General features: G+C 45.3%; 1 protein-coding gene across 1 annotated transcript; it reads right to left on the bottom strand.

Moving 5' to 3' along the window:
- Positions 1-6,892: 6,892 nt before the first annotated feature.
- On the bottom strand, positions 6,893-12,698 carry LOC119397158 (thiol S-methyltransferase METTL7B). The gene is made up of 2 exons (XM_037664597.1): positions 12,291-12,698; positions 6,893-7,093 (listed from the first exon to the last, which is right to left on the bottom strand). Exons 1-2 carry the CDS (start codon positions 12,696-12,698, stop codon positions 6,893-6,895), a joined length of 609 nt encoding a protein of 202 aa, XP_037520525.1.
- Positions 12,699-13,091: the final 393 nt, after the last annotated feature.

Raw genomic sequence — 13,091 nt, 5'->3', positions numbered from 1 at the left:
CTGGCGGCCGTTTCGCTAGCTTTCTATACAGCAAAATTGGTATCGCGCGACGTGACTGTGTGACGAACACAAATAACAGGAGTTAACATGAAAATCATGAGACGCTTGTCATGTACAGCATGACTTACGTGCCACGCTCATGGTGCGCTGGCGGCCGTTTCGCTAGCTTTATATACAGCAAAATTGGTATCGCGCGACGTGACTGTGTGACGAACACAAATAACAGGAGTTAACATGAAAATCATGAGACGCATTGTCATGTACAGCATGACTTACGTGCCACGCTCATGGTGCGCTGGCGGCCGTTTCGCTAGCTTGATATACACAAAATTGGTATCTCGCGACGTGACTGTGTGACGAACATAAATAACACGAGTTAACATGAAAATCATGACACGCTTGTCATGTACAGCATGACTTACGTGCCACGCTCATGGTGCGCTGGCGGCCGTTTCGCTAGCTTTATATACACCAAAATTGGTATCTTCCGACGTGACTGTGTGACGAACATAAATAACAGGAGTTATCATGAAAATCATGAGACGCTGTGCATGTACAGATGACTTACGTGCCACGCTCATGGTGCGCTGGCGGCCGTTTCGCTAGCTTTATATACACCAAAATTGGTATCTGCTCGACGTGACTGTGTGACGAACACAAATAACAGGAGTTATCATGAAAATCATGACACGCTTGTCATGTACAGCATGACTTACGTGCCACGCTCATGGTGCGCTGGCTGGCCGTTTCGCTAGCTTGATATACACCAAAATTGTATCGCGCGACGTGACTGTGTGACGAACACAAATAACAGGAGTTAACATGAAAATCATGAGACGCTTGTCATGTACAGCATGACTTACGTGCCACGCTCATGGTGCGCTGGCGGCCGTTTCGCTAGCTTATATACAGCAAAATTGGTATCTGCGCGACGTGACTGTGTGACGAACACAAATAACAGGAGTTAACATGAAAATCATGAGACGCTTGTCATGTACAGCATGACTTACGTGCCACGCTCATGGTGCGCTGGCGGCCGTTTCGCTAGCTTATCTATACAGCAAAATTGGTATCGCGCGACGTGACTGTGTGACGAACACAAATAACAGGAGTTAACATGAAAATCATGAGACGCTTGTCATGTACAGCATGACTTACGTGCCACGCTCATGGTGCGCTGGCGGCCGTTTCGCTAGCTTTATATACAGCAAAATTGGTATCTGCGCGACGTGACTGTGTGACGAACACAAATAACAGGTGGTAACATGAAAATCATGAGACGCTTGTCATGTACAGATTGACATACGTGCCACGCTCATGGTGCGCTGGCGGCCGTTTCGCTAGCTTTATATACACCAAAATTGGTATCTTGTGACGTGACTGTGTGACGAATATAAATAACAGGAGTTATCATGAAAATCATGACACGCATGTCGTGTACAGCATGACTTACGTGCCACGCTCATGGGGCGCTGGCGGCCGTTTCGCTAGCTTTATATACACCAAAATTGGTCTCTTCCGACGTGACTGTGTGACGAATATAAATAACAGGAGTTATCATGAAAATCATGACACGCATGTCATGTACAGCATGACTTACGTGCCACGCTCATGGTTCGCTGGCGGCCGTTTCGCTAGCTTGATATAAACCAAAATTAGTATCTTGCGACGTTACTGTGTGACGAACATAAATAACACGAGTTAACATGAAAATCATGACACGCATGTCATGTACAGCATGACTTACGTGCCACGCTCATGGTGCGCTGGCGGCCGTTTCACTAGCTTGATATACACCAAAATTGGTCTCTTCCGACGTGATTGTGTGACGAATATAAATAACAGGAGTTATCATGAAAATCATGACGCGCATGTCATGTACAGCATGACTTACGTGCCACGCTCATGGTGCGCTGGCGGCCGTTTCGCTAGCTTGATATAAACCAAAATTAGTATCTTGCGACGTGACTGTGTGACGAACATAAATAACACGAGTTAACATGAAAATCATGACACGCATGTCATGTACAGCATGACTTACGTGCCACGCTCATGGTGCGCTGGCGGCCGTTTCACTAGCTTGATATAAACCAAAATTAGTATCTTGCGACGTGACTGTGTGACGAACATAAATAACACGAGTTAACATGAGAATCAGGACACGCATGTCATGTACAGCATGACTTACGTGCCACGCTCATGGGGCGCTGGTGGCCGTTTCGCTAGCTTTATATACACCAAAATTGGTCTCTTCCGACGTGACTGTGTGACGAATATAAATAACAGGAGTTATCATGAAAATCATGACACGCATGTCATGTACAGCATGACTTACGTGCCACGCTCATGGGGCGCTGGCGGCCGTTTCGCTAGCTTTATATACACCAAAATTGGTCTCTTCCGACGTGACTGTGTGACGAATATAAATAACAGGAGTTATCATGAAAATCATGACACGCATGTGATGTACAGATTGACATACGTGCCACGCTCATGGTGCGCTGGCGGCCGTTTCGCTAGCTTTATATACACCAAAATTGGTATCTTGTGACGTGACTGTGTGACGAATATAAATAACAGGAGTTATCATGAAAATCATGACACGCATGTCATGTACAGCATGACTTACGTGCCACGCTCATGGTGCGCTGGTGGCCGTTTCGCTAGCTTGATATAAACCAAAATTAGTATCTTCCGACGTGACTGTGTGACGAATATAAATAACAGGAGTTATCATGAAAATCATGACACGCATGTCATGTACAGCATGACTTACGTGCCACGCTCATGGTGCGCTGGCGGCCGTTTCGCTATCTTGATATAAACCAAAATTAGTATCTTGCGGCGTGACTGTGTGACTAGCATAAATGACACGAGTTAACATGAAAATCATGACACGCATGTCATGTACAGCATGACTTACGTGCCACGCTCATGGTGCGCTGGCGGCCGTTTCACTAGCTTGATATACACCAAAATTGGTCTCTTCCGACGTGATTGTGTGACGAATATAAATAACAGGAGTTATCATGAAAATCATGACGCGCATGTCATGTACAGCATGACTTACGTGCCACGCTCATGGTGCGCTGGCGGCCGTTTCGCTAGCTTGATATAAACCAAAATTAGTATCTTGCGACGTGACTGTGTGACGAACATAACTAACACGAGTTAACATGAGAATCAGGACATGCATGTCATGTACAGCATGACTTACGTGCCACGCTCATGGGGCGCTGGTGGCCGTTTCGCTAGCTTTATATACACCAAAATTGGTCTCTTCCGACGTGACTGTGTGACGAATATAAATAACAGGAGTTATCATGAAAATCATGACACGCATGTGATGTACAGATTGACATAGGTGCCATGCTCATGGTGCGCTGGCGGCCGTGCGCTAGCTTTATATACACCAAAATTGGTATCTTGTGACGTGACTGTGTGACGAATATAAATAACAGGAGTTATCATGAAAATCATGACACGCATGTCATATACAGCACGATTTACGTGCCACGCTCATGGTGCGCTGACGGCCGTTGCGCTAGCTTGATATACACCGAAATTAGTATCTTGCGACGTGACTGTGTGACGAACATAAATAACACGAGTTAACATGAAAGTGATGACACACATGTCATGTACAGCATGACTTACGTGCCACGCTCATGGTGCGCTGGCGGCCGTTTCTCTAGCTTGATCGACCCCGAAGTTGGTATTGCGCCACGTTACTGTGTGACGAACATAAATAATAGGAGTTAACATGAAAACCATGACACGCATTTTGCTTAGTGACAGACAAGACGATGTATGCAGCTCTTTGCTGGCTGCTTCGCATTACATCGATTCCCACAATGCGTGGGATCTGCCGGCTTTTTTGAACTTCATGATGCTCCCACTGCAGGACACCTAGGTGCATCGCGCACGTATGACCGCATCCGCCGTCGCTTCTATTGGCTCGGTCCCCTCCGTTCAGTTTGACGCTACGTTTCTTCCTGCGATTCCTGCCATCTCCTACCAATCGACGTTCTCGTAGAGCCGTTCTTCCGTGTTGGGCTTGATCTTCTCGGCCTTTTTCCTATACGCCATCCACCGGGAACAAATGGGTAGCCGTGGTGACTGATTACGCCACCCGATATGCCATAACACGGGCTCTCTCCAGCAGCTGTGCCACCGACGTCGCGGACTTTCTCTTACATGACATCATCTTGCTCCATGGTTCTCCACGACAGCTACTCAATGACCGTGGCCGTAACTTTCTCTCTAGCGTTATCGCCGACATTCTACGTTCCTCCGCCACTCAGCACAAACTAACCACCTCATACCATCCGTAAACGAACGGTCTCACGGAGCGGTTCAACAGAACCCTCACGGATATGCTGTCGATGTACGTGTCGAATGACCACCACGACTGAAACATTGCTCTCCCTTACGTCACGTTCGCATAAAATTTTTCTCGACGCGTCACTGCCGGATTTTTGCCGTTTTATGTACTGTACGGTCGTGAACCCACCCTGCCACTTGATACTGTTCTTCCTTTGGCTGCCTCGCCAACTAGCGAGTATGCACGTGATGCCATAGCTCTTGCCGATCACGCGCGGCAACTTGCCCATACTCGGTTGATTGCTTCGCTCGACACACAGCGAAATTACTACGATGCCCGCCACCGCGACGCACAGTTCTCGCCTGGCGTGCTCGTGCTGCTCTGGTCGCTTTCTCGTCATGTCGGACTTTCGGAAAAGCTCTTATCTAGATACACAGGGCCCTACCGCGTCATCCGCCAAGTAACGCCCGTAACCTACTAGATTACTCTGGCCAATACTCCTTCACCCTCTGCCGCGGCGTCAAGTGACATCATGCACGTCAGTGGACTCAAGGCCTACTCCAGTGCATCTGACCCCTAATTTTAAAAGCTCCAGGACGGTGCTTTACCCCCGGCTTTTATCGCCGGGGGTAATGCTGCGGACAGCCATAAAAAGACGAATATGCTGAAGACGATGACGACGATTTGGAAGGAAGGAAGGAAGGAAGGAAAATAACTTTATTGTGTCCTGCAGAACGCGACTGGGTCGCGCACCCGGCTCAGTCCCACGTAGGGACCGGCAAGCCGAGCCTGCCGGCCACCTCGCGGGCCCGCTGGACAGCCGTGAGCTGATCATTGGGAGCGGGGCTACGTAGAAGCGTCTCCCACTCCTCCAAGGTGAAGCTTGAGTCCATGGCTTGGCACGTGCTGAGGATGTGCTCTAATGTGGCTGTCTCGCCGCATGCCGAGCATAGTCCGTTCGGGAAGACGTCCGGGTATGTCTCGTGAAGATACGCAGGACTGGGATACGATTTGGTTTGGAGTAGTCGAAGGGAGACTGCTTGGGGTCTGTTGAGGTTAGTCTTCGAATTCTTTTACCTGGCGCGAAGGGTTTACCCTCCTCCGCACCCTGACGACGATTTGGAGACTGTTGTGTGCCGCTTCCTTAGGGTGAAGTGCCCGAGTACTCTCCTGTAGATACACTTGTTTACAGCCTCTAGTCTTCGTCTCTTCACGTAACTATATATGGGGACATATTAATTATGTCAGAAAGGATATTCAAGAAAGGTAATAGCAGCTACTCCGTCTTTCTCACAAGCATTTATCGAGCCGTTTTAAGCTATTGTTCGCGTGTGCCCAATTTACTGTATTCTCTCGTTAACAGGTAAGTAGGCAATGCCTCATGCTTAAATGCCGTAACTATTAATGAGAACGCCTGTATCATGTTTTATACGTGTTCAGCTTTATTGCGTGATGGGAAACCGCCTTTATACTTCACTAAAATTCACTGCAGTTACAAATCACCAGGTAATCCAAGCTGTACAAACGGCAGTTGTGTGATTAGTGGTTATCATGTGATGCTTTGTGCCACTAATATACGTATAAAACATATTTAGGCTGTACAATTTTTCTTGCAGAGGAAAGATCATAGAAGCATTGAACGTTAATGAGCATGTTGCTAAATTACGTATTACGTCATCAAATAAACAGAATATGAAAGGTTATTGGAGCTTATCTGCTCCCTGTATACACGATGCGTCAAAATAAATGTTCCTACCAGTGTTTTTGCTGCTGTACACCTTTCCGGTGATCAGTTGTTGCGAAAACGGTAAGGCTTTTGTGGCAAGGTAAAACAGTACAACTATATTTGTGTCGTCGCGCAGAGGCTTCTTATTAACGTTCTTGTAATTACATAAAGACCGGCTAGCTTACTGACGACAAGCAGAGCAGCAAATCCCATCAATTACAAAAGCGGTAAGCGTATAAAGAGGTTTCATGTTGAGCCGCTAAACCAACCGCAATTAATTGTTGCGGAATAAATATGTATTTTCAGGAAGAAAGACAAAAACAAACATATCGCTCACGTGACACATGGTTGGTCGGAGTTAATAAATCACCAAGGAAATATTTTTGTGCATACGTGACCTGCTACATTTTATAGACCTATAATAAAATAACAAATGTATCGAAGTGTCTTAAGATGCAAATGGAAAGTATTGTATCACATACAATGATTGCGGTAGCACCTTGTATGTGTATATTGTAACCCAAATACTTGTTGCCCCAGTAACTTGCGGATTATGACACATTTTTCTTGAACTAATGTTCCTTTAGAAGCTCTGTCCTCGTTAACTTCAATGTAACTTTGGTACACCTATGTGACTGGAGGAGCCTCGAGTGAGCTTGTTTATTGGTTTAAAGTAAGCTCAGAAAGTTAAGAGTTTACCAAAGAACATGGTTGGGAGCGCACGAACGGATTGTGGCATCCTCCTGTTTTGTGCACGCATGAAGTTTTCTTGTAGTCTTGATACTAGTGGCAACAAAATCCACGCCTTCCATGAAAAGTTACAAACTGCGCGTTCAGAACCTTCAAAGCTTACTCGAAGGTGGAACGACGAGGAGTGAGAGATGAATACTGACCTTCTTAAGTACGCGCTTGCATTCACTCAGGAGTTTCGAACCGTCCTTTGCCGAGCAGAGGACGAAGAATAGCAGCACAGCGTCGAAGTGTCCATCTGGCAACATGCCCATGTCTTCCCCACATCCGACGATGAACCGCTTCAGTTCCACCTGATGATAGAAACGCCTGTTATGTGTTTGCAGAGGGGTAGCGCCAATGACGTTTTTGAAGTAGCTGTCGAAAGCCTCAAACAAGAGACAGTTCCTAGCCAAACTGTAGTGTACACATGGAGCGCAACCTCCTTCAACGGGAATTATCCAAGATATGCGTAGCACGATTTTCTTACCGCTTTCCTCTGCTCGTGTTGCCTCCGTTTTGTACATTAGTTGCGGTAAGGGACGCGTATTGGTTCCGTATGCGTATGGCATTATGCACAAAGTATATTCTTTTTGAAGGTATTTGCCCCACAATACTGGGAACGCTGATGTACGGTACGTAAATGTGCGTCTTTATGGCGCCGCTCTCAAGTGCGCACACAACGGAGTTCAACTGCGCGCTGTGCCTCTGCATTGGGAAATGAATCAATATCATGCCGCGGGTAGGCCGGTATTGCGCAGTGCAAGCCTGTCCGGTATCACACTGTACTGGGGGATCAAGCCATGCTCTCTTTAAGCGGGAGGACCGACTTCTATCTGGCCTGGGTTACCCAGTATTTCACTGTATCCAGAATTAGCCCACATTACTTCTCTTTTTTTTCCCCGGATGAACTAAGGGAAGGACGGACGGAAGTAATCTTCTGACTGTGCGGCTCCACATGGTGGCACCTTTAGTCTACTTTTGGCGCATGATGTGAAGTATGCTCCAAGCTGATAAGGATAAAGGCTGGCGAAAGGGCTAGATACGTAAAGTAATATGAACAATGAGATCTGCGTAAGGTGTTCCTGTAAACGCGCGAGAAAAGAAAAGAAAAAAAATAGTCTATTGGAATGGGAAGCTTTTTGTGCGCCTTCATGCTTGCTTGGCTTCGTCACTTTTTACGATTTGCGAAGCAGTGACCAAAAGGAATAGAGATGAGAAAGAGTGTGAGATGGAAATGCATAGCGACCGACGGTCGTACTAATACAGCGGTGATTCATTCTGCTGAAGTGACCGTTTGTCACAACAGCCAAACTCACACTACTAATGTTTGTCTCATACTTTTGTGAAGAGATTAACTTCTCGTGACAATTTCCTTGCACGATCGTTCACGTTTCCGCTCTTTCGCCTCTTCTCTGTGCATTGTCTTAAACATACACTCACGACCGCACTGCACAGTCTTAACCTGCAGCAAGTCTTAACGTACAGCACTCATACGATAGTAACGAGACATCGTTTCTTTTTAGTATAATGACTGCGATCAGCAACTAATCGTGATAACCATGTCATGGCGTTGCGAATCTGACCGCTAAATGTAATGTTGGCTATGATGCAAGTGTTCGAGTCAAAATTACGCTGACACGACACGAACTGTAGACCTAAAGTTTCGCGATTAATCGGTGAATGCCGCACGTTAAGCAGTTGTATCAGGAAAGACCGCGCTGTTCCCTTTCTTCCTGGAAAAGTTTTAAAGCGGCCCTGCAACAATTTTTGAATGCAGTACTAAAACGCTGTCGATCAGTAGTCAAAGTTTCTGTGAATATGATAGCCAAATATTAAATTACACGGAGCAAGAAATTCGCAATTTGGTTTTAGAAACAACGGAAAATTGCTCGTTCTTTTCTCTGCAAAGCACCCTAGATGCCATCGAAAATTCCTCCGGTCGCTTATACAGGGTAATTCATCTATAACTGAACTATTTCATTGGGCTGTACTTTTGTTATAAATTATCAGATTTTATTGCGGTTTACAGCGAAAGATTTGGGAAGACGAAAATGTAATAGCCCGCACTGTTTCTTTATGTCAGTGTAGAAAAAATGAATAAATAAGAAATAACGAAAACCGCGACATTACGCATAATTCTATACAATGAGGGACTGTATACTACTGAAGTCATAACAGTTTGACGTTTCGGGTGTTCATTTCAACAGGGTTGGGAGCTGGGCTAGTTGGTAATTGATCATTATATCGTATGGTGAAGAAGCACACTTTTGACGGGGACAAAGGGCACAAAGGGTAGCGAGTGTCGTGTCTTTCTTGTTCCCTTTATCCCCGACAAAAGTACCACCATGCGGCATAATGGTCATTTGAACATCTGCTGCAGGATAAGTGATTATAAACCTGTATAACCTTTACAAACTTTCACTAGTCATGTTTGGCATGCCACAATGGAATCGGAATTTTGAATAGTTTATAAGCGCAAGCCATGCCTCCCTGTATAGCATTTCGCGCGGCTTTCGTTATTTCTTAGTTATTCTTCTTTATTTTCGTTGCAGATCAAAGTAACGGGACAGTCCATTAATTTTTCTTCCTTCCTGAATGTTTTGCCGCAAACCGTATTAAAATCGTATACTTTGTAACAATACTGAATCCATTGAAATAGGTCAGTTCTAAAAGAATCTCCCTGTACATTATTAAACTATGTGGTCGCTTGCAAGATTGAAATGTGAATATAAAAAATAACTTGACGTAGAGCAGGAAAAGCTGAAATAAGTCCATGGCATCGAAGGTTCAGTACATTCGTGGAAGCGACAGCAAAAATAAGTTGCGGTTACGTGAACACATTTTTCGAAAGTGCGCACGAATTCCGGTTCTTTGGGTCATCTTACGTTTGAAACCAGCGTTCTTAGGAAATCTCAAGCATTATGAAGTGGCGCTATCGTTTGAAGCACGATAGTTCTTTGCCGCCGTTTTCGACATATTGCTATTTATAATATAACCTTCGTGGAACAACAACAACAACGACAACAACAGAAAAAAGACAATGCAATAAGAGCAATTCACAATAGGATCGCTGGAGCCAGACACCAGAATCTATAATGAATATTGACTATGAGGCGGGCTTCAAAATGTCATCTCATATATTGAACTGGGGATGAAACGTCGCGACTAGAATAAGACATAAAACAAGTACCACAGGACAAGAGCTGAGTGCTCCCGCACCCGCCACTTACGCAGCCTTGGCTGCCACTCCAGTCGACCAGCAGACATAGCGCGCTGGAAGCACAGTCCTCTGCGTCGACTGCTCCTGGATTTTATCCAGAAAACCGAACCGCACCCTTTTATTGAACCTATGCTGTAGGGCACACTGGCGCCAATAAAAAAAAATTGCGAAGCTTGCACTTAGACCCGCAAGGCTCGAAACAGCGAAACTGGACGATCCTGAAGTCTAATCTGGTTGCTTCTGGGTTGTTGCTAGGCTTTAGCTAGGTGATGCTAGGTTGTTTATAGGTTGATTCTCAGCGCAGAGAGGCTCGATATAAACCACAGACAGTCACGGACATTACACGAATGTCCAAACTCCAGAGACAGAAACTCGCGCTGAAACTGAGCGATCGCACCTCTCATAGATGTACGGGCGCGTCGTCGTTGGCGTAGGGCTTCCATCGCTTCGGGGTCTTCTCGCAGCCGCCGTTGCCTTTCCCGTTCGCTAGTAGTCTGTAGTTGTACATAGTCAGTGTCTTCGACTCGCCGCCGTCGCTTCACAGCCATTTCTTGGGCTGACTGTTGCCTTCTTCATTTTTAGTGGACCAGTGGTGAGTAGTGGGATTAACCCAATTTCTGTGGCACATAGCCGTTTATGATGATGATGGGTTTTTCCGGCCATACGTTTTACCTCCAGCTTTAAGAGCTTCGCTGTTAAAAGCTCTGAGTGCAAGTCGACAGTTTAATGAAAACTGGCATTTTATACAAAGCCAGAGACACACGTGCATCAGTCACAATCACTGAAAAAAAAAAGCAACCGTCTTTTTCGCAAGATGTTTGTCTCTTCCGAATGATACAAGAGAGGAAGCGCGAACACATTTGCCTTCTTATTTACGATTACAGACGGCTTGTACGTGTGTTGGCACTCCTTCTCTTGTATTCAGAGAGATAACGAATACTAACGATTCTTCCTTACTCCAATCTGATCTTCGTGCAGTTGCTAATTGGTGTAACGAATGGTTAATGAAGCTAAATATTAATAAATGCAAAGTCATGTGCGCTTCTAGAAAATTTCCTGCCCACCACCATACTACATTAATAACATTAATTTAAAATCACTCACTTCATATAAGTACCTCGGCGTGTACATTACAGCAAACCTGAACTGGTCTACTCATATCGAGCACCTAATTAACAAAGCTAATCGCATGTTAGGCTACCTTCGTCGAAACTTTTACCATGTTCCTCCTTCCTTGAAACTCCTCCTTTATAAAACACTAATTAGATCGAAATTGGAATACGCTACACCGGTCTGGGATCCCACCCAAGCAAACTTAATTCATGCTCTAGAAATGGTTCAGAATAACTCCGCACGTTTCATTCACTCTAATTACAGCCGCACCGCCAGTATAACTTCCATGAAATCAAACCTTTCCCTCCCATCATTATCATCGCGCAGAAAAGTGTCACGCATTGCCTTGTTTCATAAGACGTATCATTATCCTGCACTACGCGATCGCCTCATCCCTTAGCCATCTTATGTATCCCATCGCACAGATCATCGTCATAAAGTCGGACTCCCTTCATGTAATACTGCGCACTTTTATCATTCATTTCTACCACGAACCTCTCGCGATTGGAATGGCCTTCCCGCGGACGTCGTGAACATTATTCATCACGAACAGTTCCGTAATTCCATAGCTAACATTGTATACTCAGGCTCTTTGTAAACTCACTGTAAATTCACATTTTGCTCTATTGTTTCATGTGCGTTTTCTATTACTTTTTTGTTTTTTTTTTCGTTCCTTCGTTTCTTGTTTTTTGTGTCAAAGTGTTGTTACCACTCCCCCTCTGTAATGCCTCTGGCCCTGAGGGGTATAATAAAATGAAATGAAATGAAATGAAATGAAATAACGCCTTGCGAAAGAGAGATAAACGTTTTCGAAGATGCATTCTGAGTTATTCTTCTGTGATTGCTTCTGTGATTATGTCTGATATACGCATGTTTATACTATGATTATATAACAGGCCGATTTTCATAAAAAAAATAAACTTTCGGATGGCAGCCAGCGCTCGTCCTTCTGTGTTTGTTCCTTTCTTCTAGTCGCGCTGTTTCATCATCAGTTCTGAATATGAACGAACTAGCCCTAATAAAGCCCTTACTAAGTGTCACCACACATTCTCTTGCAAAAGCAACGGTTCCCTGGTATGGCGATATAGCAATATCGCAATAAATCTTTCATGACTGAAATGAAACTTTCGCAATAAATCTAAGACTATCCAAAAACCAAAAGAGAAGATACAAACGTTCGAGTTTTTCGTGAGGTTCCGCATAAAGGAATCTTCGAAGCTTCTGTTGGGTTCCACCACCCAGTACTCGATGGGTCGCTGGAAGAACTCAAGGTTTGGGCCGTACGCCGCACCGACTTCCAGGACTCGCAGCGCGCCGCGGGCCTTCAAGGATGGCTCGTGCGACGACATGCCGTCGAGGTGGGACATGACCATGCGCCGAAGCACGCTTATCTCGTCGTTCATATGACGCTGCAAGATTGCGTATATGAAGGCGAAGAAGCTTTCCTGGAAACGGTGGCTCACGATCAGCAGGGGCATGAGCAAGATGCCACATATCCCAACTAAGGCTTCCAAGGCGTAGTTCTGCAGGAGGCTCGACCATTTTCGACCAATGACGGTGATCGGTTGAGTTGGAGACGCCATGCTTCCACGCATGAAGTTTCTCTTCAGAGTATGTTGGTTGTGTGAGCTAGTTCGTGTTCGTAGAGTATACGTCCCCTTGCTGCAATGCTGTGTCTTTTATGGACTAAAATAGATATATTCACTCCTGGAATTTCCCCCATAGGCCTGGCATTCTGTCAGGAATGGAGCATGAAACTCGGGTACGCAGAAGTGGTAGGAAAACTTGAAATGATATGGCCTCAGTCTGAGCAGCAAGTATGCGCGCCGGGAACGCCAGAACGATAAGGGCTGTTTTGTGTTCTCCGCTTTGTCCCTGCAATAACAGAAAGGGCAAGCGATTACGTCGGAAGGCATATTTAAAAGGATTCAAAAGCAAATAAACATGAATATTAGAGAGCTTTGTTCATCCCTTTC

Source organism: Rhipicephalus sanguineus, chromosome 6, assembly GCF_013339695.2.
Source record: "Rhipicephalus sanguineus isolate Rsan-2018 chromosome 6, BIME_Rsan_1.4, whole genome shotgun sequence".
NCBI classification, from domain to species: Eukaryota; Metazoa; Arthropoda; class Arachnida; order Ixodida; family Ixodidae; genus Rhipicephalus; species Rhipicephalus sanguineus.
Note: the sequence above shows the minus strand (reverse complement) of the source record. Positions and strands in the feature narration are given on the sequence as shown.